This window comes from Sarcophilus harrisii, chromosome 6, assembly GCF_902635505.1.
Source record: "Sarcophilus harrisii chromosome 6, mSarHar1.11, whole genome shotgun sequence".
Lineage (NCBI taxonomy): Eukaryota > Metazoa > Chordata > Mammalia > Dasyuromorphia > Dasyuridae > Sarcophilus > Sarcophilus harrisii.
Window position 1 is genome coordinate 128480132 of NC_045431.1, and position 25285 is coordinate 128505416.

At 34.6% G+C, this 25285-nt stretch overlaps 1 protein-coding gene across 3 annotated transcripts in view; it reads right to left on the reverse strand.

The window, feature by feature from the left end:
• Nucleotides 1-25285, reverse strand: part of EGF (epidermal growth factor) — a 141637-nt gene that overhangs the window by 99527 nt on the left and 16825 nt on the right. For 2 of the 3 annotated variants that reach the window (XM_031943720.1, XM_031943719.1), the window contains exons 2-5: nt 15459-15658; nt 12394-12575; nt 7194-7424; nt 3741-3943 (exon numbers count right to left, since the gene is read on the reverse strand). In XM_031943720.1, coding sequence (XP_031799580.1) covers nt 3741-3943; nt 7194-7424; nt 12394-12575; nt 15459-15658 — 816 coding nt within the window. Of the gene's footprint in view, nt 1-3740; nt 3944-7193; nt 7425-12393; nt 12576-15458; nt 15659-18515; nt 18598-25285 lie in introns of those variants that run through there. The other variant, XM_031943722.1, reaches the window with a different exon arrangement.

Sequence of the window (25285 nt, forward strand, 5' to 3'; positions counted from 1 at the left end):
CAGGCTCACACAGCTAGTGATGGATTTGAACTCATATCTTCCTGACTCCAGGCTTATGAACCACACCACCTGGTTGCTCTTTATCAGTCATATGTACTAATAAATATAATTCAATTACATTAGAATATAGTAGGTGAATTTTATGAGAGCAGAAACATAAGATATCACTTCTAGTTTCACAAATATGATATTGTTCACTTAATCAAATTAATTTCTTAAAGTTTTTGGAGAAAATATACAACTATCAACCAAACTTTTTTCTCATCTTTTTATACCACTAATTATCTCTTCTCACATTGATTCTACTCTTCACTTTTAATCATTTATTTAAACACCAAACACTTTGTTTGACTACTAGGTTGCAAAATGAAAGCAGAAAAAATTTTTTATCTCTTGAAAATGACCTAACATACTCTTAACCTTCTTCATTTGATTTGCAATAGTCTTTCTTAGCTAAAATCTCTGTTGTTTCTTTGACTTGCTTTGAATTTCTTATGCTTTTTGATCTCTTGATATAATCTTTCAACCCAGCTAAGAAAACTAAATCAATCTCTCCAACTTTCTCAAGTGCCTTTAGAATGTTACCTAAGATCTCTTCTAGGATTTGTATTGAACAGATTTTTATTTTAGAAGATTTGAAGTAAGTTTCTTGTTAACAGTTTTCTTAAACCTAAAAGTAGTCTATTTACAATTACACTGCTATTTATCAATTTATATATACATACATACATATATATATATATATATATATTTGATACCTGATTTTAATGGTGTCACTATTCTCCCCTCTGACAGATTGTTATTTCTCTATAGCTTAATAAATGAACTCTGAGAGATATTACAGTCAAAAAATTCATTACTGGGGTTGACCTAATGATCATCCTCCTCCTTAACTCAAACATGCATGTATGTATATATAAAGATATAGATATATAAATTATATATAATGTTATATATTATACAATATATCATGTTATATGAAAATCTATAAATCATAAATATATAATTATATATTATCTTTTGTTATTGTATATGTATATATATACATATATATACACATAAACACACACACACACATACATTTTGTATAACAATATATCTTAACCCTTCTAAAGTTTGGTGGGGGGTTCCTAGAAAAGGGATCTTTCTCCTTTTCCCATACTAATGACCCAAAAATCATCTAGATTCCAAAGGACCTGAATGTGTGTGTGTGTGTGTGTGTGTGTGTGTGTGTATGTGTAGGGGTAGGTGATGTAATGATTGGTTTAGACTCAGGTAGAGCACATAAGCTAGGAGCCTCAGCCAGGATTTATTCAGAGAGAGGCAGAGGGCAGAGAGGAGCTTTTTACAAGCTCTCAGAACCAAGGAGAGAGATGGGCCTCTAAGAAAGCTAACCGGGCCCAGGAAAGGAAACAAAACTTTGAAGGAGACAATAAAGGATTTGGACTTTAATACCTGGTTGCCCTTGTGGTGATTACTGAACTGAAAAAAAAAAAGGGGGGGGGACTGCTCCCAGAGACCTACAGGAAACCAGCAACTAAAGAGAGCATTATATAACTTAAACTCTACCCCAGATAGGTTCCAAAAGTTGCCAAAAGTCATAAAATTAGCTAATGGCAGATGTGAGTCTAAACCCAAGTTATTCTAAGAAGCTGACCAGTGCTCTTTCCAGTTCATTAGGGGGCTGAAAGTATTCAGTTCTATTAGTAAATGATTTTAAACTACTCTTTAGCCATTGTTTTGTGCCTACTGTACTAGGCTGGATAGGAAGTAATCACTAACTCATTTTTAGATATTGTATGCTGATATTGTGAAGACTTTCTTCCTGTGAAAACCATTATAATAGGTTAAATTATTTTCAGTTATTTTGAGTGAACAATCTCGGATCTGCCAAACTGGATCATAGACTTAGAAGGGACTTTATAGGCCATTGAATCCAACTCAGTTACTTTACAAATAAGAAAACTGAAGTTCAGAGACATTAAGTTACCAATCCAGGCCAGTAAATTACTGAGGCAAGATTCAACCCCAGGTCTTCCTGGGTTTCCTGAATCGAGAGCTCTGATTATTAGACCATGTTGCCTCTTTGGAATGGCTTTGTCATTGTTGACTTTTTAAATTCTTTCCTGTCCTTTGTTCTTCTCTCTGGCCACAGAGCAAGGGGAAAATTAGTATCAGAACACCATCATAGATAGACCTCCTTCACAAAATTTAATTTCCTCCATCAGCCCTCTTCTCAGCTCATTACCCACATCTGCCAAATATACCCACTCACTTTATTATCTGAAGCAAATCTAAAGATTTCATTCTGGTCCACTTTCTAATAATTATACCCATTCTGTTCTTTCCACTAGGACACCCTCCTTATTCTTCTCCACCAAATCATCCCCAGCCCAGATTGGTCTATGCACTACCCAAACAAAGACTTTCCAGACTTCTTCCTGAGGATTCAGGAAGCTTATCAGCTCCATAATAATTCAAATTGTTCATTATCTCTACCCAATTGTTCAATATTTTTGCATTAGAAGTATCCATTTCTGTGCATCTATAGTTTGTAAAAAATATATCAAAAATTGTTTATGTGTCCACTGGTCCTGTAACTTTAATGATAACTTCAAAAATCATAGGTCTTAAATGGTAAGGGACTTCATAGGTCAATTGTAAGCCTTTCATTTTATAGAAAGAAAATTCAGGCTAAAGGAAATTAAGTGGCTTATCTAAATCACACTGATAGCAAACTTCAGAAGCATGATTTGAACCCAGCTCCTCTGCCAAAGGCTCTTCCCACTAAACCATGTGTTACTTTCTCCATAACTTTCCAAAATCTAGGCTCCTATTTTTCTTTCTTGACATTAAAATATTTTAAAAAGTTAAAGAAGTTCTATGTTGCACTATAATAATGATTCACCTATAATTGGTTCAGTGAAGAGAGCACAGAACCTGGAGTCAGGAAGGGCTGAGTTCCAATTCAGAATTACTTAACTAATTATAACACCCTCAGGTTCCTCATCTGTAAAATGTGGATAATAATGGCAAATATTCTCCATGGATTATTGTGTGGATCAAATGAGATAATATTTTAAAGAGTTTTGCAAACTTTAAAACATTTATTATTATTGTTATTATCCAGCATTCATTTATTTGGCGATATCAGCTATGGCAAACAGAGCTGAAGGACAGGAAGTAAACAAAAGGCCTCTGAATGAAAAATCACAACAGATGAAGCAAAATTCACAACCCTAAAGCTAATTTGTGAGACTCAAAGTCACCTCAAGTTCTTTTTTCAGATCCTAGTTGTATTTTAAACATAATTCGAATATCCTGAGTAGAGAGAGGAGATGCAGTATCTGGTTTCTCTGGCCACAGAAGATGAAAAATAACAAATTAGACGAGTAAAAACAGTGACACAGTTAAAAGTAACAGCTTAAAGCCTGATACTAAACAGTAAAACAGAAAAATAATATAATATGCACTTAAAAAGCACAGTATTCTGAAGCTAGTTAGAGTGTAAAGAGCAATGCTCCCCCTCCCCCACCACTATGAGGCTTATAAAGATTAGGTGACTTGTTCATGCTTATAAAGTTACGAAAGAAAAAATATTGTATAAATGTAAGTCATTATTTTAAGCACTTTCAGCTGGGTTAGAAACAATATCCAGAGCCTTTCTTTTTAAAAAAAGAAAAAATTTTTAAAAAAGCATACGAGAAACAAAATTTTGGAACTTGGTCTAGGTGACTTACCAGAATTCTGAGTATCATTTCTTACTGTAGGCTGCAAGAGTTGATGTACTACTTTTATTTCAGTTGGTGGTAGAAATGATGGCTTAAGGCTAATTTTAACCATCTTTTGTCCTGTGTGTTTATTGACACTCCAAATGGCACTTGTATTCCATTCTGAATAATACATATTTTCAACAAACAGAGACATTCCAAAATAATGGTATCTACAGAAGAACAGAAGAAAAAAAGTGAAAGAGGAAGAAGACAAAGTGGTTGTGCTTTTCCATGGCTTCAATGTTTAATTTGGGGTTTTCTTGGCAAAGCATGCAATTTGCCACTTCCTTCTCCAGCTCATTTTTACAAATGAGGAAACTGAGGCAGTCAAGAAGTATTGACACAGGTAAACTCTGTAAAAAACTGTCCCCTTTTGATCTGTAAAATTATCACTCCTCTGAAATTGTGTACCCTTTTGATCTGTAAAAAAAAAAAAAAAAAAAAAAAAAAGGGAGATTCCTGGTCTCCCAGGCTCCATAGATTCTATGAGAGAACATATTTCTCAGGCTGGGCCTTTTTAAGGCAAATCACCACCCTCCTTTCCCCCCTTGCCCTTTGATAGCCAGATCCTCCATTCAATTTCTATTGGGAGATCTGGGTCTGATATTGAGCAACAGAAACTCCAACGTGAATATCTAAGCCTGGGGGAGAGAGGGGCGAATTGACTTTCTTTTCAACCTGAAAGCTGAGCCTAAAAATTTCTATAAAGGATATTTCTAAACTCCTGATCCTTGCAGAAGTCTGGAGTAGGACATAGCTGCCTTCCATGATTCCTGTCTGCTGTGAAGACATTCTCTTCTAGTGAAAAACCTTTTGTTATTTCTCTGAAACTGAGAAAGTCAGTCTCCTAGCAAAGCTGACTTCTCATCCTACAATAAACGTCCCTTTTTTGACACTTAAACCTTTCGGTTTCATGAATTCTTTCACAAAGGACCTGTGCCGACCAGAAGGGGATTCCCACAACTCTCTAAACTGCCACTAACTTCTTCAGTATCACATATATAAGAAATGTCTGAGACCAGATTTGAACTCGGGAGGATGTGTCTTCCTGACCTATGTCCTATTCACTGTACCACCTATTTCAGTGGCCCTAGATTATATGTCACACTGATGTGTATAGTTGTGGAGGGCAGGGTTGGCCAACCGCTGCCAGATTATTTTTTTAGTCTCTTCTCTCTTCTGGAAGGTAGTGAAATAGAATCTTTCCTAGGCCTTGCCTACTTGAGGGGTTCTGTGTGTGGATGAGGTAGAGGTATTGTTTAGAGCATTATTTTTTCTTTCTTCTCTACCTCTCTTTCTCTGTAGATTTAGTCAGCCTTACTTTTTAAGAACAATTAGCACATATTTAGCCTAGAAGTAATATAATGGCAGCTAGATGAGGCAATAGATGGGCCACTCAGCCTGGAGTCAGGAAGAACTGAGTTCAAATCACTCAGTCACTAGCTGGTACAAGTGCTTTAACCCCATTTGCCTCAGTTTGCTCATCTGTAAAATGAACTGGACAAGGAAATAGCAAATCATTCCAGTATCTTTACCAAGAAAATCCTAAATGAGGCCCCAAAGAATTAGACCAGATGAACAGCATCAACAACAATATAATGTCCCTTTCTCTGATATTTTATAGAGTTTATATCAGGTGACAGTAGTTCAAAGCCCTCAGGGAAATTGGCTTTCTGTTTTTATTTAAATTTTGTGTATTTTCCAAGAAATTTTGACTTCCTCCATTCCCCCCTTCTCAGTACTGACTAATTATACAAAATAAACTTTCATATTCTGCCCCAGATTTCATTATATAAGAAGCAAAATCAGTATAAAGGAAATACATGGTTAAAGGAAGGGAGATGAGTCCTAGTTACTTGAAAGGCATTCGGAATTGCCCTCAATATTTAAGAATCCCTAGCTCCTGTCAAAGTTCTTTATTCCAAGTTGCTACAAAGTCCTAAGAGTCCAACTCAATCTTCACCTTCTCTGTAACAGCTTAGCCTTTCCTCTTTGACCATTTCTCCTGGGCCACTGCTTCTCTGCAGTGCAGTTCATTGAGTTCTGGACAACCCAAAGGACACTGCCATTGCTCATGTTGTTCCTGTTCCTTCCTTTCAATTTAGTTCTGTCATAGGCTATATAATCTTGTTTAAAAAAAAAAAAAAACTCCCAGGCATGACACATCTCCTTCTGGCACAAAGATTATCCTAGAGCTGATTGTTCTCAGAGATCAGAGAGAATATTTGTATCTCTGAGCTAAAGCCCCCAGAATGTCAAGCAATTCACATAGCTCTATTACATTCAGAAGCAACAAGTAAAGCTGCCCAAGGTCAAAGAACTAATGCACACTAGAGCCACAACTGGAGCTCATGTCTTTTGATGGCAAGATCAGAACTTGATAAGAATCTTGTTAGTCAGAGTCTGACTGAATTCTATGCTCAAGATCTGATGTCCTAAAAATCTGTCACTTATTAAAAAGCTGTTTGAATGAACAGAAATGGAAGAACAAGAGAAAAGGAATATAGGTGAATTCCCAGGTTTGATAGTCACTCACTTGAATCTCTTAACTTCTATCATAATATGTACCATTTGAAATATAGATAGGTAGTACAGTGGATAGAATGAAGGACTTAGTAGTCAGAAAGATGTGAATTCAAATTCTGCCTCAGATTTTGACTAGTTATACAATCCTAGTAAAGTCTCTTAGTTTCATTTTCTTCATTTGTAAAATGGGGACAAGAGTAGCACCTACCTCAGAAGATTACTGGAAAGATTAAATGAGTTAATATTTGTAAAGCACTATACACATTCTAGCTACTATTATCATTTGTTCATGCAATATGAAAAATATTTTGATAAAGCAAATGCCCATTATTTGGGAAACAAACAAGCTGAAGTTCATGAATATGATGAGCTTAATTGTACTGTAAGAAAAGACTATGAAGACTATAGAGAAACATGATGAAAAAGTGGTAAATCAATATATACTGGAATAAGCAGAACTAGGAAAACAATAATACATAATGAGTAAATGAAAATAATTTTAAAACTCAAAATTAAACTGTGTGATTATAATTTTATCCTGAAGTTTGGTCCTAAAAAAAAAGAGATTCTGAGAATGTACTTCCCTTCTTTCTCTCGGAGATATGAGATTGACAACTGATATGTTGATTAATTTTGGTAAACTACTTTTTCCGTTTCTTTTGTTCTTTCAGTCACAGAATGGTTTTTCGGGTTAGAGAGATCAGGAGGATATATTGGAAAATGAAAACGAGATTAAAAAAGAAAAGATGTCAACAAAATTACTTTTCTGTTGCATAAAATAAACAAAATCACAGTAATTCTAATATCTATTAAAGTGGTAAAAGCAGAAGTAACTAGTCTTTCTTAAGGTCTTAAGTAATATTCTATTTCCTTTAAACCAAATGCAAAACTTACTGTGTAAAATAACTCAGCAGGTGAACAGAGCCTCCATCATAATTACATGAGGCAACATGAAGGTCACTTTCTTCACTGCTGTCCTGAATCCAAAAGAGTCTCTGCTCAAGGATGTCCAGTGAGATAGTTTTAATTGTTTGTGATATCTGCATTAGAATCTTCACATCTGTCCCATTAATATTTGCTCTGTTTATAGTGCTAGTAATATTATTTGCCACCCAAAATATAAACCTGAATAGGAAACAAAAAAAAAAAACAGAAGAAAAACTTTTTGAGAGTTATAATGGCCAATTTCAGAAATTGCCAACCATTAGATTGTGTCACAAAATGTGTAAGCACTTTTGGCAAAAATTCAATTCATATGATGTTGGTTCAGCTAAAATGGCCAAACCGGGCTGTCTTCCTCACAAAGCTTTCTATATGTGCAATCTTTACCCTCTGAAGGTAATTGACATCCAATTTCTAATATTTTTTCCTCAGCATGTAACAGTTGTTCCTTAAACTCCTTACAATAGACTCCTTTTCACTTCTCTGAAAATAAATTCTTTTTTAAAATCACATATATTGTTAGCACTTAAAGGAACTTTATGGTCCTTTGGGATCCATCCCAAATCTCTCGTCTTTATAAATCAGATAGGTTGGTTATTGTTCTTCATTTTCAAAGAGAATCAAAATGACATAACTATGTCAAGATCAAGGTACAGTTTGATCAGATTGAATATGAGGTCTGATCATTCACTGATTCTTTCATTGTATTACCCATGTTCAGACCCTTATCACTTCTCAGGTAGATTAACTGAAATAGCCTAGCAGACTATTCTTCCTGGAATCTTGTCTTCTCCAATAAATCCTCCACAGTAATACCTGAATATTCATACTCTGTCACTTCTAAAAAATCTTTAGTGACATTCCATTTTTTACTGGATAAAGTATAAATGTTTCATATTAAGATTCAAGACCATGCACTATTTTAAATATATATATATATATATATATATATATATATATATATATTTTAATCACTTATTTTAGAAGCATGATACTTTAGAAGAGAGTCAACACAGTATTGGGGAAAGTATGCTAGATTCAGAACCAGAATACCTGCATTCAAATACCAGCTCTATTATAGAAATGAGTCTACATGATCTTGAGCAAGTTATGAAATTTTTTTTTAGGCCTCAGTTTTCTCATCAGAAAAATAAGGACATCAAATTTTATGCATGAAGCTCCTTTCATATATAAAATTATGACCTTATGATCCTAACTTTTCATTCTTATATCTCTTACTACTACTCTCTTTCTTGTACTTACTATACATTCTAACTAAAGGGAAGTATTCTCCATTCCCTGATTCTTATCCTGAACTCCTATACCTTTTTCATGCTCTCCTCTATGCCTTGAGTAGACTCTCCTTTTTCTCCCCCTCAGTCTTTTAAAATCTTTCTGTTTCTTTGCCAGCAAATTAAGGTGCTACCTCTTCTGTAAAGAAAAATGATTTTTTCCTTTCAAAAATTTACAATAGATCTTTGACTAGATGATCTCAGAATTACACATCTCATGCTCTCCGGTATTATCATTTTGTTGTTTGTATATACATCTTTTTCCTTAGTAGATGAGAGCAAAATTGATCATTTTAATTATAATAATAATTTACATTTCTACATAACCTACATTTCTTACTTACTAATATAAAAATGGAATTGAAACCACTCTATCTCATTTTATCTTAACTACATGAAAATGTCTCAATCAATCTATCAGAAGATCTTAGACTAAGTACAAAAAATTTAAGGAAGAAGAAAATTTTTTAAGTTTTAAAAAACCATTCAATAAAATGAAATGACACCAAGAAGAACTTGTTCAGCTATAATTAAGTTACCAAAATCTATGAATTTTTTAAACGGAAGGCTTTAATAGAGTATATGGTTTTCATCCCTGAGAAGAAACCTCCTTGGGTAGGGAAATGGCCTAGGCTTTAGCTTTAACCCTTGACCAAAGAAGAACCTTATATCTTTGAAGAGTCCAGTTTGACTTCCTAAATGGTGTTCATTACTCAGTTTGTTCCATACTGTATAATCAGGAAGCAAGGACAGATCAGATTCATGGCTCTACAACTCTACAAGTTGCCTAGAGGAAAAAAAAAGTAACCCAAATCTAATGAAAACTTTTGAGCATCCCATAAATGAAAGAAAAGAACTTCTAAGAAGTAGATACTATGAGTTATCCCTTAAGCAAATGCAGCCATTTTCTCCCTGTACTGTGTATGTTTTTGTAAAAGAGAGAGTCACAAATGTTTGGAAAGATGTACTGAGCCAACTTTTTATTGCACCACCTTACTAAATATCCCCTTCCAAAAGCTACCTAAGCCTAGATGACTAAATTATTCTCAACTGAAAATCTTAGAGGGGTTGAGGTGGGATGAGGGGGAATCTACACTGGGGGCACTGATTTCATTAGATGATTTCATTGTCCTAGACGCTGAGAAATATAGCTAGTCAAATTCTGTCACACTGTCAACAAACATTTAAGTGCCTACTATGGACCAGACATTGTATTAAGTTCTAGAGATATGAAAGGGAAAAAAAAGGAATTGTTTTGCAAACCTCTGACAGTGAAAATGAGTATAAGGACTATAATAAGTAGTTCACAACTAAGAAGGTAGTATAGATATTGTTATCTGCACTTTGTATATGAAAAAGTGAAACAGGTGGAATGATTTGCCACATAGCTGGCATTATACTAAAACTGGTTTTCTAATATTTTTTATTATTATTATTCTAGCTCTTTATTTACAAAACATATGCATGGGTAATTTTTCAGCATTAATAATTGCAAAATCTTCTGTTCCAATTTTTCTCCTCCTTCTCTCCATCCCCTCCCCTAGATGGCAGGTAGTCTAATACATGTTAAATGTGTTAAAGTATATGTTAAATACAATATATTATACATATTTATACAGTTATCTTGCTGCACAAGAAAAATCCTATCTAGAAAGAAGGTTAAAAAAAACCTGAGAAGGAAAACAAAAATGCAAGCACACAATAACAGAAAGAGTAGAAATGCTATGTTGTGGTCCACACTCATTTCCCATAGTTCTCTCTCTGGGTGTAGCTGATTCTCTTCATTACTGAACAATTGGAATTGGTTTGGATCATCTCATTGTTGAAGAGAACCACATGGGATTCTAATCTAAACCTTATCTATTATTGCATGCCTAGAACCTATCAAAGTGCTTCGAATACAGAAGGAATTATTTGACTATAACTGAACTGGGCACTAGATTTGAAGTCAAAATTGTTACATACAATCTTTAGGAATACCATTTTGGGGGCTTCACTTTTCTTATTTGTAAAATGAAAGAATCAGCCTGGATAACCTCTCTAGAACCTTCCTGATCTAGCTATTGAGGAAAATAGATTGGGTCTGATTCTCTCAGTTTGGTGATTGTTTCATTTCTCCAGGCTGACTCTCCTTGTTATATATTATTATATCAGATTATAAAATCAATCTATCAATCAGCAATTCAGTGCCTAATATGCCAAGCACTGGGCCAGGTACTGAATGAAGATACAAGTACAAACAATGAAACTATTTCTACTCTCAAGAGCTCACAGTCTAATTTGATTTAGAATAAAAATAAGACAATAAATAAAAATAAATGCATTGTAGTTAAATATAGAATGGTTATTAAGGGAGAGAATTAGCAATTGGGAGATGAGCAAAATCTTCATATATAAGTGATGTTTGACCTGTAGCTTGAAGAAAAATGGATTTTATGAAGTAGAAGGAAAGAATTACAAATATGGGATATGGTTAGTGCAAATGCAAAGAGGTTCGAGATAGAGTGTTCCGTGATCAGAATAAGGCCACAAGGCTATAGAGAACCACTGGAGATGATTTAGTGAATAACTTGGTCAGACCTTGACTTAGGGAAAATAAGTTTGATAGGCAGATGAAAAGATTGGTAGCAGGGAGACTCACAATGAGATAGTGACTTTGTGAATAGAGAAAATAGATTATATAGGAGAGAAGTTGTAGAACTACAAATAGCAAGCTGGGGCAATGAATGCATTTGTAGGGTTAGAAACAGTTAATAAAACACTAGAAGAAAGGGGATACTTTCAATAACACTCCATGGAACAAAGTATCCCCACACTGGGTATCTCCTGGTCTTTCTCACATTTTCCTGCCTGCTTTTGTGTGTTGTCTCCCCTTCCCTCATTAGACTGTAAGTTCCTAGAGGGCAGGGACTTTCTTTTTACTAAATGTATCCCCAACATTAAGCATACAGTGCCTGGTAGATAGGAGGCACTTAATAAATATTTATTAAGTTACTAGGATCAAGGGGGAAAGATAATAAATTCTGTTTGGGACATGCTGTCTCTAGAATACTCACTTTGAAAAGTTAGATGAGTATTTGGTGATGCAGAATTGAAACTCAAAAGAGAGAGGAAGGCTGAATGGAGTGAATCTAATGAACAATCGGCATAAAGAGGATGATTAAATCCACAACATTAAAAATATACCTTAGAGACCTTTTATTCCAATTCCCTCATTTTACAACTTAGGAAACTGAGGCCAGGGTAAGTAATGACTAATTAATAATAGCTAGCATTTATGTACTGCTTTAAGGTTTGCAAAGCACCTTAAAATATCATCAGTCTTTATTCACACAACAATCTTAGGAAGTAGATGCTATTATTAACTCCCATTTTACAGATGAGGAAAACTGAGTCTAAATGAGGCTAAAATATGTGACCCTTGATAAGCATTTGAAAAAGCTTTTGAAAAAAAAAGCGTTTGAAACAAGATGCAAACGCAAGTCTTTCTGATTCCAGGTCCAGCACTCTCTCCACTGAGATCCTTAGCAGAGTTTTAAAATGACTTACCTTAGATTACCCAGTCAGGATCACAGCCAGAATTTGAAACTGGGTCCTGTGATTCTACATTCAAGAAATACTCTCCATTATATTGTACTATAAACCCTGGATTTTTTTTTTCTGTCAAAGTGAATAGTCACTGCATAAGTTCAATAACACATACTTTTCAATCACATTATCAGGAAGCCACCTTAACAATTTAATAGCAAACTAATGCAACTTTCCCCAAGTCATTTTATTAAAAGTGAACGATGCTAGTGAACTTTCCTTCACATTTGAAAGACTATTATTATTATATCAGAAAACAGCGAGAATTTTACCTTTTTATTGGATCAAGAACAACATTTTTAGGATAATTTAATTCTTTCAAGAGGACATGAGAATTGTTCCCTTTCATGTCTGTAGTTTCAATTGTTCCTTTCAGTTGATTGGACCAAACAATTTCATCATGTATCCAATCTATTGCCATTCCTGAAATCCCTTTCTCTGTACGGCACAGAGTCTGTGAAATAAAAACTTTATATGAGTTATTAACCTTTCCTCTTCACCAACAAGATGCTTTTTTAAAAATCTGTCATTTTAAACATGTCACTATTAACTATTCTATTCTTTAACATCCTATAATTTAATTATAATTAAACTACTTTGAATAAAATGAATAAGCCCTGAATTGCTACTTTTATTTTTATCATTTCAAAATTACCATCCCAAATGAATCTCTAAAATGATACTTCTCAATTTACATGTACCTATTTCTTGGCCCAACATTCACTGTCATAGCTTTAAAATAAAAAGGTTCTCAAAATATGCATACCATTAGAATCAAGTGATGAATGGGACTTTTGCAATAACTTAAACTGCCTTAAAAGTGAAATCTACATCATTTGATAACAAAGCTTATTCAAGTCCATCACAGTGATTTCTAAAATTTAATTCAAGATTTCAACCAAACCCACACATATACAACATTTTGTCAGAATATGACAAGATTCCATAGAGTTCATGTGTCAGATTGGGAAATAAATGAACCATATATACTTTATTTCATTCTTGTCCTACCCTGCCTGCCTCTCTCTGTCTCTTATCTCTATATTTGTGTCTCTCTCTCTTTCTCTCTGTCTCTCCGTGTCTGTCTCTCTCTGTCTCTCTGTCTCTCTCTGTCTCTCCGTGTCTGTCTCTCTCTGTCTCTGTCTCTCTTTCTCTCTCTGTCTCTGTCTGTCTGTCTGTCTCTCTCTCTCTCTCTGTCTCTCTCTGTTTCTTTGTGTCTGTATCTCTGTCTCTTTCTCTCTCTGTCTCTTTCTCTCTCTCTCATTCTTTATCTCTCCATTTCTGTTCTCTTTTCCTTTCCTTTCTCTCTCCCCTGGTGCTACCTTAGGTGTTAAGGTCTTCTTTTCCTCCTTCTGACAAATGGCACTGAGCTCAGGACATATCATTAAAAAGAAGATATTAATATGAAAGGAATGAACTCTGGATAGAATTAATGGGCAATTTTCTTAATATTAGGAACAAACTCTCAAACATTTGTGCATGGATTTCTTGTGGTTCTTTCTAGATATGATTCCTGGAGACTGGAAGGATTATTTTAAGGATTCTCAGATTAAACTGAAATGCTCTAAATTTTCTGCATGTTCTTTAGATAAATTTGCCTCTTACTACTCATTCATTCATCTGTTATTCATCTTTCTTTCTTTTAAATAAATACCCTTAGAGTAAAAAAGTTGTCCTTCTAAATGTTAGGCAGGCAAAAGGCACCTACTATAAGACAACATTATGTTACCTTAGCAAGTATTTTTTCATTTGATTTTCACAGCAATTCTGCAAGGTAGATGCCGTTATTAATTCCCATTTTACAATTGAGAAAACAGAAACAAAGAGATTTTTCCAGATTTGTGATTTTCTCCAGAACTCAATATTTCCTGATTCTAAGGCCAATGCTCTATCCACTGCATCAACTAGCTGCCCAAATGCAAGAGCTTCCTGTGAGAGGTGAGAATAAATACTAATATAAATGAACAACCTGTTTTAAATATAGAATATAGTAAAATATGGATTTATAGTTTACAAAATTGCATCCACATTGTAACACTTCTCTTTCTTAGATCTTTGCACAATATTGTATGGATTTGTACATTATCATTAACTTATAAAGTAACTTGTTATACAAATTATATAAATAGACTGTTAAACATTTAGCTTTTGGAACAATAATTGTTTTAATTTTCATTTGTTTCCATACAATTCTACAGGAGTTTGAGTTTAATCTAGCAATATTTACTGGTACCTCTACCACTCTAAAAATACATTCAATCAATTACCTGTCAAAAAGATTGGCTACCCCAAGATGGAGTTTTGTTGGCCAATCCATAGATTCTTACGTTTATTGGTTTTGATCTATATCATTGGTCACATTGATGAAATCATAGCTATTTTGAATAACAAAGAACCATTTATTTAGAAAAATGTTCTATTATAGTCATTTTCATTGAGTGTATCTTGTAGTGTCTTGGCATAGAGTATTATCCACTCTAATACTCCAAAAGGGACAAAGTTGTGAAATTTTTATGAGCTCTGCACTCTTTCTTCCAACTATTTTCCAAACTATCTTTAAAGAGACAGAATTATGGGCCTGAAGCCAAAAGACTAAAGTCCAAGTTCTGTTTCTGCCACTTCCTAACTATGTGAGGGTATTTGACTTTTCAGAACTTTAGTTTTTCCAGGAAAAAATAAACTGTTCTTTAAGAAAGATAGGAAAATTGATGATCTCTAAAAGATTCTCTTCTAGCTTCTAGAATTCCTATCACCAAAGCATTCATCACCCTTTGGCCAGCCTTGTCATGAACTTCACCTAAGTTAGCTAAGCTTGTGCTCAAACAGTAGACCAAGAATTTTAACATTAGGTCCATATTTAAAGCCTTTCCAACTTTGTAGAACCTGCCCAGATTTTCCATACCTACTTCACAGAATGTTGTATGTAAAGTGTTCAGTATACTTTGAAGTGCTATGGAAAATAAGGATTCATCATAAATTCTTATTTCAAAGATAATCCCTGAATATGCACAGCACCCAAAATGACCAAGTTAGAAAATCTCATTTTGGGGAATCAGGTAAATACTGTTTATCTGAATTAACTAATCATTTTACAAAATTGATTAGTCAATTCAGATAAAATGAGCACTCCCGTCATTCCAAACAAGCTAACACAAATCTAGCATGGATACAAGAAAAAACTGTGAACTGGACCCCCCCCTCCCAAATTAGGATCAGTGTTACTCTGGAATTGATACAATATTGGCCACTTCCTGTTAAGTGTTTTAGAATCTCAAATTCTATTGTCTTTATGTCCCCAACCAACATCCCACAAATGCTATGAAGGCAGTTACTTTACCTCTTTCTTTGTGCCATTCAGGAATACTTTTTGCAGAAGTCCTCTTTCTAAATCCACCCAATACACTTTCTCCTTTCTATAATCAAAATCCATCAATACTGTCTTGCCAGCATTAGCTACCACTTGTTTGTGATTAGTTCCTTCCATGTCAGTCCTAAAGATAGCATTTCCATGGCTGAAAATTAAGAAGGGTTCAGGGCCTGTGAAGGAAGGAAGAAATCAAACCATACATTCACACCATTTTTTAAAAAATTATTCAGTTAAATTATTTGAAAATTACACCAAATAGAGGTAGAATTATTTGGTTTAACTCATCATCTAATCACCATCATTCTAATCATCTTCATGATCCAATCAGGAAAATAGATACAAAATTATGGTAGTTAGATCATGGCTTTCTAAAAATATGCAAATAATTTTTATTAATTAATTATGGGAAACAAATGTCACCAAATTGATTTGTGTTAGTGAGGAAAATGAACTTCATAAAAAATAAGACAGCTTCCCTCTATCAATTGGGCTACAATTAATGAGTGGAAAATCTGTTGTGATCTCTAAGGCATAAAAAATTCATGTGTTCAGAACAGAAGTGAGTATAAGAGATAATGTTGTAAAAGAATTACCCAGGCATGGGCTCTGTCAATAAAAAGTCATAATAAAAATAAATAAATAAATAAATAAAATTCATGTGTGCTTTAATTTAAGGCCAGTGTTTTATTATAAAATGCTAAAAATTAAGTTACAATTGGTAATGTAAATATACTTGAATTATATCCTCCTCCCCACCTACTCTCTCCCTCACTTCATCTTCTGATTGGTAAGTAGGAGTCAAAAAAACAAAAGTAAAGGAGAAAAGAGAAAAAAGAGGAAGGGAAGCACAAAATTTCAGTCCTGGGACATCTCAGAAAGACTTACCTAAGCCCAGGCCTGATTTACTCCCATCTCCTCTGTCCTTCTGGAGATTTAAAATGCATCCCTTTTTGTCAGTGAAAGGTATCTACTCAATTGCTGTTAATCTTGTGGTTGCCAAACTTCCACTGAAACCATTGTTTTTCTGGTATTCCATAGTCAAAGAAAGAGTTAAAATCATGTGGAATTTTTGTTGCCGAGATTTAGGGTAATTAGCTCCTCTTTCAGATTTTCAGCATACAAAATTTTGTATAGGAAGTAACTCCATTTGTCATTCTCATTGTAAGAACAGCTGAATTCTCAATGACGGCTTCCCTAGAGAACACTCACTTTTCCAGCTTAAGATCTAAGATTTCTAGATATTAGAAATTAGGTTGATTTAAACCACAAGCTTTTTGAAGTCAGAGATAATATGTACTGTGTTCTCCTGAGTGCCTAAAATAATGTTATATGCCTTCTAGACATTCAATAAATGGTAGTATTGTGTTAGAGAGTTGGCCTAGAAAGCAAGACCTCAGTTCTGCCTATGAAACCTTGGCAAGGCAGTTAGTCAATCAACTAATAGTTATTAAGCAGCTGCTTATGGTCTCAAATCTGAAGTTCCAGTCTGGCCTCAGACACTTACTAGCTACGTGATTCTGAGCAAGCCACTAAACCCCTATTTATTGCATTTCCTAATTTGTAAAATAAGGATACACTAGAGAAAAAAAATGGCAAACCACTCTAATATCTTTGTCAATAAAGTCGGACACAACCAGACAGCTGAGCATCAAAGATGTGCTGTCATAGTTACCTGCTGCTGTTGTTAATCAGTTGTGTCCAACTCTTTGTGATTCCATTTAGGGTTTTCTTGGCAGAGACACTAGAATGGTTTGCTATTTCCTTTTCTAGCTAATTTTGCAAATGAAACGAGTGAGGCAAATTGGTTTAAAGGACTTACTCAAGGTCATACAGGCTAGCAAGTATCTGAGATCAGATTTGCACTCAGAAAGATGAGTCTTGGCCACTCAGACTTGGCACTCTATCCGCCATAGCACTAAGTGCCCCTCAATAAGCTATGCATTTTACAAATATTTCATTTGATTCTTACAATAACCCTAGAAAGAGGGTGCTACTATTACCTCCCTTTTACAATTGAAGAAACTGAAGCAAACATAATTAATGACTTGCCCAGGGTCATACAGCTATTAAGTGTTTGAGGTCAAACTTAAGCTCAGGTCTTCCTATATGTAGCATTGACTGAAAAAAAAAAGATGAAAACAGTCTTTAATAATATTTGTAGTGTTTGTCACACATGATTATTGCAAGACTTAAATGGAAAAACATATGCAAAGAAATTTGCACATCCTAAAATACTTTATCCTTTGAGACTGGTAGATTACTGGAGCCTGGGAATTCTAAGCTGCAATAGTGTTGAAGCTGAAAGGATGTTCATGTTAAATCTAGCAACAAAATGATGAGAAGAAGAAAGACATGGGCAACCATGTTGCTCATGAAAGAGAAAAATGGCTCAAGTTGGAAACAGTCGGTCAAAGTTTTCATGCTGAGCCACAGTGAATTAGTCTCTGAATGACCACTTAACCAGCCTGGGATATCCAGTCTTAAAAAATAAAAATAAAAACTCTATTCTTTGCCCTACTTGTTCAGCTCATTATTCAAGGAATTACAAGACAGAAAAAACAAAGAAACTCCTAGACTTGGTAGCTATCTGAGTGTTGAGAGGGACCCAGTTAGTTGTGTGTAACATTTCCCTCTTAGCAGTTGATACTGATGCTCAAAAGATGGTAATAAAGAGAAGTTTGGCAACCATAAGACCAACAAAAACAATATTCTCAACAAATAATTAGGTATTGCCATCACTAGAGGGCATGAACAGCCTTCCAACGTTGAAGGTACATTGTTTTAGCTATAGGTATATCTTATGTTTGCACTTCTTCACATTTCCAAGACACATCCTCCCTTTGTGTATTCCCTTCATTAAAACTCCCTGTTTATAAGTGTTCTCTGCAAGCATTCTCTTTCCTGCTATTGGTAGAATGCCTCAGTAAGGCCACTTCATTTGCTATGATGTTAGATTAAATGTCTTTTACTTCAATTAATATATTCTCAAAGTCTTAAGATATACCTGTGAGAGCTTCTGAGCCATACCTTTCAAGTTGGTGCTGACTCACAAAGTGCCTTAACTCTGGGACAATTTTTCTGGAGTCTCTTCAGACAGGGAACAAAATGTCAAAGTGTATTTAAAATATAATAACTATATTAAGTGGGATTCTTCCCAAGAGGAAGAAAGAGAAGGAAGGAGAGAAAGAAAGGAGGAAAATTTAAAAAGGAAAGAAGAAAGGAGGGAGGAAAAGAGGGAGGGAAGAAGGAAGAAAGGAAGGAAAGAAGGGAATGAAGAGTGGAAGAAAAAAGGAAATGAGGAAAAGAGACAAGGAGGGGGAAGAAAAAGGGGAGAAAAGGTGAGAAAAAGATACATTTTAATGGAAGTTCCTGAAAGTGTACCATTTAATGACAGAAGCCAAAAACAAAACAAAAATAAAAAAATAAAAAACTTTCCTTTAAAGTGAGAGATATAATATAAAAAAGCCCAGTGATCCTATAAAATATTTCCATATCATAAAGAGATAGTAGAAGCCCTGGTGACTTTGTCAGAGGATTTTTGTTCCTTAAGACTGGACTGACCTTGAATGATTTTTCTAGTTTTATAAAATGAAGTAGATATGATTCACTTTTTCATTCTTATTCTCTTTTGGCAACTACTGTAATGTATAGGCTTATTTCTCTGGGAATCACAGTTAGCTACTTAATTCAGGTGTCTATGTCACTAATGTAGAATAGGATCTCTGGAGGACATTGAATAAGGTCAGAAAGGAATACAGCTTTTTCTCAGCAGTACATGGCATCTGCACAAAAATTGACCATTTTTTAGGGCATAAAAACTTCACAATCAAATGCAGAAAAGCAGAAATAGTAAATGCTCCCTTTTCAGACCATGATCCAATAAAAATTATATTCAATAAAAGGCCAGGGAAACAGACTAAAAACCAAAAGGAAATTTAAAAATCTAATTCTAAATAATAAGTCAGTCAAACAATCAATAATTTCATCCAAGACAATGACAATGAGACAACATACCAAAATCTATGGGATGCAACCAAAGCAGTTTTGGGGGGAAATTTTATGTCTCTAAATAGTTACATGAATAAAATAGAGAAAAAAGAGATTAATGAATTGGGTATGCAACTAAAAAAGCTAGAAAAAGAACATACTAGTTCCCCAATTAAATATCAAATTAAAAATTCGGAAACTTAAAGTAGAGATTAATAAACTTGAAACTAAGAAACCTGTTGAACTAATTAATAAAACTAAGTTGGTTTTCTGGGGGAAAAAACAAAATAGATAAACCTTTGGTTAATTTGATTAGAAAAAGGAAAAAAATATATCAGCATCAAAAATTAAAAGGATGAACTTACCACTAATGAAAAAGAAATTAAAGTAATAATAAGGAGCTGTTTTCCCCAATTGCATACCACCAAGGCAGAGACAATCTTATTGAAATGGATTAATATTTACAAAAATATAAATTGCCCAGATTAACGGTGATATAGGATAGGAGTAGCAGAAAGAGGGAGGAAAGAGAATGGAGAGGGAGAGGAGGATATCAAGTGACATAGAAGACATGTCCAAAATTGGGAATCAATATATTTGAATTTATAATTCTGAAACAGAGTATCTGCATTAAATTTAAAAAACCGTTTCAATCAGTGAGTTAATAAGTATTTGTTAAGCACCTACTATTGCCAAGAACTGTACTAAATGTGTTAGAATTACAAATAGAAAAGTTAGTTTCTGTTATCAGGGAGTTTATATTCTACTATGGGAATGCAACATATTCCCAGATAAGTTAATATAGGAAACAAAATGAACACAAATTAATTTTGGTGGGCAAGGAACAAAAAAGTGGGTGGAAATTGAGAAAAGCCTATTTATTAAAGGAGGTGGCACTTGAACTGAACATGGGTAGCTAAGACTTGCAAAAAGGAGAGGTGAGGACCATTTCTGAAAAGGCCTAGAGTCCAGAAATGGAATGTCACAAATAAGGAAAAGCAAGTGGGTCAATTCATTTTAAATGTAGAATGCACAAGGGGGAATAATGCAATATCATCCTGACAAGTCATAAATAGTGCTTTGTCATTTCCTTCTCCAACTCATTTTATAAATGAGGAAACTAAAGCAAACAGGAAGAAGTGACTTGCCCAGGGTCATGCAGCTATGAAGTATCAGAGGCAGTAATTGTACTCAGGCCTTTCTGACTCCAGGTCCAGCATTCTGTCCACTGTACCACCTAGCTGACTTGTGTCTAATACAAAGCTATTATATCAGATTGTATCGTATAAAAGTTTCCAGAATATTGTGTAAGAACACATCATATAATGACAGAAATTGTCCAAAGAGCCAGATTTTGAAGAACTTTACATGGATTTTCCTTCTAGGAAATAAAAACTAGTTTTTTTGCCTCCATTCAGGGCAATTGTGAACATTTTATACTTGTGCAAGAGACTCCTGCATGTTTCAGTGTTTGCAAAGGATAGAATCCAGGCTCAATTACCATAAATGTAAAAGATATCTCTTTTGATGAATTAAACTGAATGAGTTTCCAAAATGGGATACTTGTAGAAAAGAGTCTCCCAAAGCCCAAACAACCCAGGACACTTTAGGGAACTTTATGGTTCCCACCAAGGGAATGTAAATATGTATACATGTATATATGGTCACCCTGGATTACTGAAATCAATCCCACATTTGAAAGCTTAATACATAGTATTATGGAAGGAAATCTTATTGAAAGGAGGAAAATCTAATAAAGACATAAATGAACAAACATTAATCCCAAAGATGCATGAAAATTCCCCAATGAGAGGACTCCTCTGAAGGAGATGTTCCTTAGCAGTGACCAAAAGTGACCTAATCATTACCAGCCAAAGTTGTGAGAGATTAGGTTTTTCTCCCTTTCTACCATTACATTTCATATTTTACATAAAACTCCCAGAGCCATAAGATAATCTCCCTAGTCACCAGTTTCTCAGTCAAGGTAAAAGAGAACTAGGGTCTCCTAAGAATTAATATCTAATTTACAAAAAGCTTTGAAAGTAAAAGAGTATATATACTAGTTTTGTGCTTTTTCCTGGATTCATAGTAGAGAAAAAAAGAAAGAATGGATAGAAAGTGTGATGGATTGAGGAGAAAGAGAAAAAAGGAGGAGGAGGAAGAGGAGGAGAGATGACAGGTAACAAGAGAACAAAGGTGTATAATACCCTATTACAGTATTATCTTACTTTAAGTCTGGAAGTGATAAACTATCTTCTAAGGTTCACACAGTTCCTTCCTCAACAGCTTTGGTGAGTTTATTTTGGACGACATGTTGAGTTTAATCACAATTGCTCTCAGCCCCCAATTAGGAAAATTCCTAATATTTGGGCAGAGATTGAGCTCTCTGCCTAAATTTACATTTATATTATCTCTAGCTAACCCCTGGCCTCTGTGATTGAAGCAAAAATTTCATTTACTGGAAATGTTTAGTAAAGGAAAAAGCAGGTTATATTATTGTCCATAATTACTTTTGTGGAGATAGGCATTAGGAGGGGAAATAAAGGAAAAAGCTGACATTTTCTACAGACCTCCTTCAAGCTGAATCTTCTCATGTAAGATGCTTATAGGGCCAATGACTCTCATCAGTATCTCCCTTCTTTGATCTGGTTCAGTTCTATCTTTGATCCTCAGAGATGCCATAATTGCTCCAAAAAACCCTTTCTAAACTCACATCATAATTTATAGATGATGCCTGGGGAAGAGCTGATTTTCTTCAGCCTATCCATACACAGCTCTTGTGCAATGCCACTGCAGTTCAAAAAATTTTTCCACTTAGGATAAGACCAATGAGACTGGATGAGTTGGCATCTAATCATTTTTTTCCAGGTAGGGAGGAGAAAATGAGTAAATATTCAGATAGAAGATATGGAGTGAGAGAGGAAATAAGAGCTATTTTTTTGTTTCTACCACTATGTGAAATAGTAATAAGCTACAATTAAGATTCTTAAACACTGACTACCAAATTCTGGAATTTTGACTAAAAAAAGGAAGGTATAAAGAAAGGCGTCTGCTCAGGGAATCTGTAGCTATGTTAGGCGATTTAAGGAGTAATTCATGACTGCTACCACCAGAGAATGAAAAACATATAATGCTGTGACTTAAGCCAACCTATCAATGGATCAAACAGACTCCACATCTAGACAACAGAAACAATCAGGCAAGAAGACCAGAGAACTGGTGAGCTGAATTCATAATGACTGGGGCCAGAGTGCCAAAGGAACAGTCAGGAATTTTCCCAGTGTCCTGTGGTGTTTCCATTTTTAGATCTAAGAAAGAGAATAATGCTCATTCTTTATTCTTACAACTTAGACTACCTCTGGAATCGTGAGAAATTGTCCAGTTTCCTTTGCCCATATGAGCTACAACCAAAATGGTTTTGCAGCATACTGACTAGATTGTTAAGACGCCAAATTAAATGCATGTAACACCATGGCATCTTATCTATTTGGCTTCATGCTCTCACGGTCAAAGAGGCAATCTGAGAAAATGGCAACAGAGTTAAGGTTTTTGCCCAATCATACAGTTAGGTAGTATCTGAGGCCAGGTTTGAAATCAGGAAAATGAGTTTTCCTGGCTCCAAACCTAGGACTTTATCCATTTATTGAGTGCTGCCTACTATGTTCTAGATATTTCTTTATACAATAGGGATACAGAGATAGAAATTAAATAGTCCCTGCCCTCAAGGACCTTGTAGTCTAACAGGGAAGATAATAGGTATACTTATAAAGACAGAATATGATAAATGATAATAATTAATATTTATATATCATTTTAAGATTTGAAAAAAGCTTTACAAATATTATTTCATCCTAACAAAAACCCTGGGAAGTAAATGCTATTATTATCCACACTTTACAGATGAGGAAAATGAGACAGGGTAAGTGATTTGCCTAGTGTTACATAGCTAATAAGTGTCTGGCACCAGATTTGAACCCAGCTTGTCTTGACTCCCAGTCCAGTGTTCTATCCCATGTACCACCTCAATGCTTATCAAAATAAATACAAGGTAATTTGTTGCTTTACTAGGGTACAGTACAGGAAAGGCTTCCTGGAGAAGGTATTATCTGATTTCAGCTTTGAAATAAATTAGGTATTTTTGGAGTGAAAAGATGGGAAAGGACCAAATTACAGGTATAGGGGGACTGCCTAGGAAAAGACAGACAGTGAGAAAAGAGATAGAATATCATGGGTAAAGAACAGTAAGACAGGCAGCAAAGTCATGGAAAATCCCATTCTCCAACAAATTAAAAATTCAAGATAGAGGGCAATGGAAAACTATATGGTGGGTATATCATACACAGAACACATGAAAAAGAGCAATGTATAATAAACCTGGAAAGGACCATTTGAGCCAGGCTGTAAAGGAATTTATTGACAGAGACATTTGCATTGGAGCCTAGAGGTAAAAAAGAACTATTGGAGTTTATTAACCAAAACTTTATTGCTTTTGGTCAAAAATACAAATATCCAACAAAAAAGTTCTTGGTTATTGAACAAACATGTATTGAACAAAAAAACCCCAACAACAAATAACTCAGTTTCTAGAGATAAATGTTTGGTATTTAAATTTTGAACAGACATAGAATCCTTTCGAGAGTGATGGAATTATGAAGCCCCTTTTTTAATTATAGCTTTTTATTTTCAAAATATATACATGGATAAATTTTGATATTCATCCTTACAAAACCCTGTATTTTAATTTTTTTCCTTCTCTTCCCTCCCTCCCCCAATCGGCAAGTGATCCAATATATGTTAAAGTTATGCAATTCCTCTCTCTATATTTCCACAAATATCATGCTGCACAAAAAAAATCAGATCAAAAAGGAAAAAAATTGAGGAAAAAAACCCAAAATGCAAGCAAATAACAACAAAAGAAATGAAAATGTTATGTTGTGATCCACATTCAGTTCTCACAGAGCTCTCTCTGGGTGTAGATGGTTCTCATCATCATAAGATCATTGGAACTGAATCTTCCCATTGTTGAGAAGAGCCACATCCATTAGAATTGATCATCATATAATCTTGCTGTTGCCATGTACAATGACCTCCTGACTGCTCATTTCACTCAGCATCAGTTCATGTAAGTTTCTCCAGGTATCTCTGAAATCATCCTGCTGGTCATTTCTTATAGAACAATGATATTCCATAATATTCATATAATATAACTTGTTCATCCATTCTCCAATTGATGGGCATCCACTCAGTTTTCAGTTTCTTGCCACTATAAAAAGGGCTGCCAGAAACATTTTTGTATATGGGAGTCCACTTCCTTCCTTGATGATCTTTTTAGGATACAAACCCAGTATCCTGGGTCAAAGGATATGCATAGTTTGATAGCCCTTGAAAGGCAAAGTTCCAAATAGATCTCCAGAATGGTTGAATCAGCTCACAACTCTACCAACAATGTATTAATGTCCCCAGTTTCCCCATAAACCCTTCAATATTCATCATTATCTTTTCCCATCATCTTCACCAATCTGAGAGGTGTGCAGTAGTACCCTAGAGTTGTTTTAATTTGCATTTCTCTGATCAATAATGATTTAGAACACCATTTCATATGACTAGGAATAGTTTTAATTTCTTCATCTAAAAATTGCCTGTTCATATCCTTTGACCATTTATCAATTAGAAGATGGCTTGAATTCTTACAAATTTGAGTCAGGAATTATAAAGTCTCTAATAAAACCTTCACATGTCCATATTACATTCCCAATGAGTAACTAAATGTCTATGCCAGAGCCCCTGAGTCATGCCCAAGTTATCTTTAT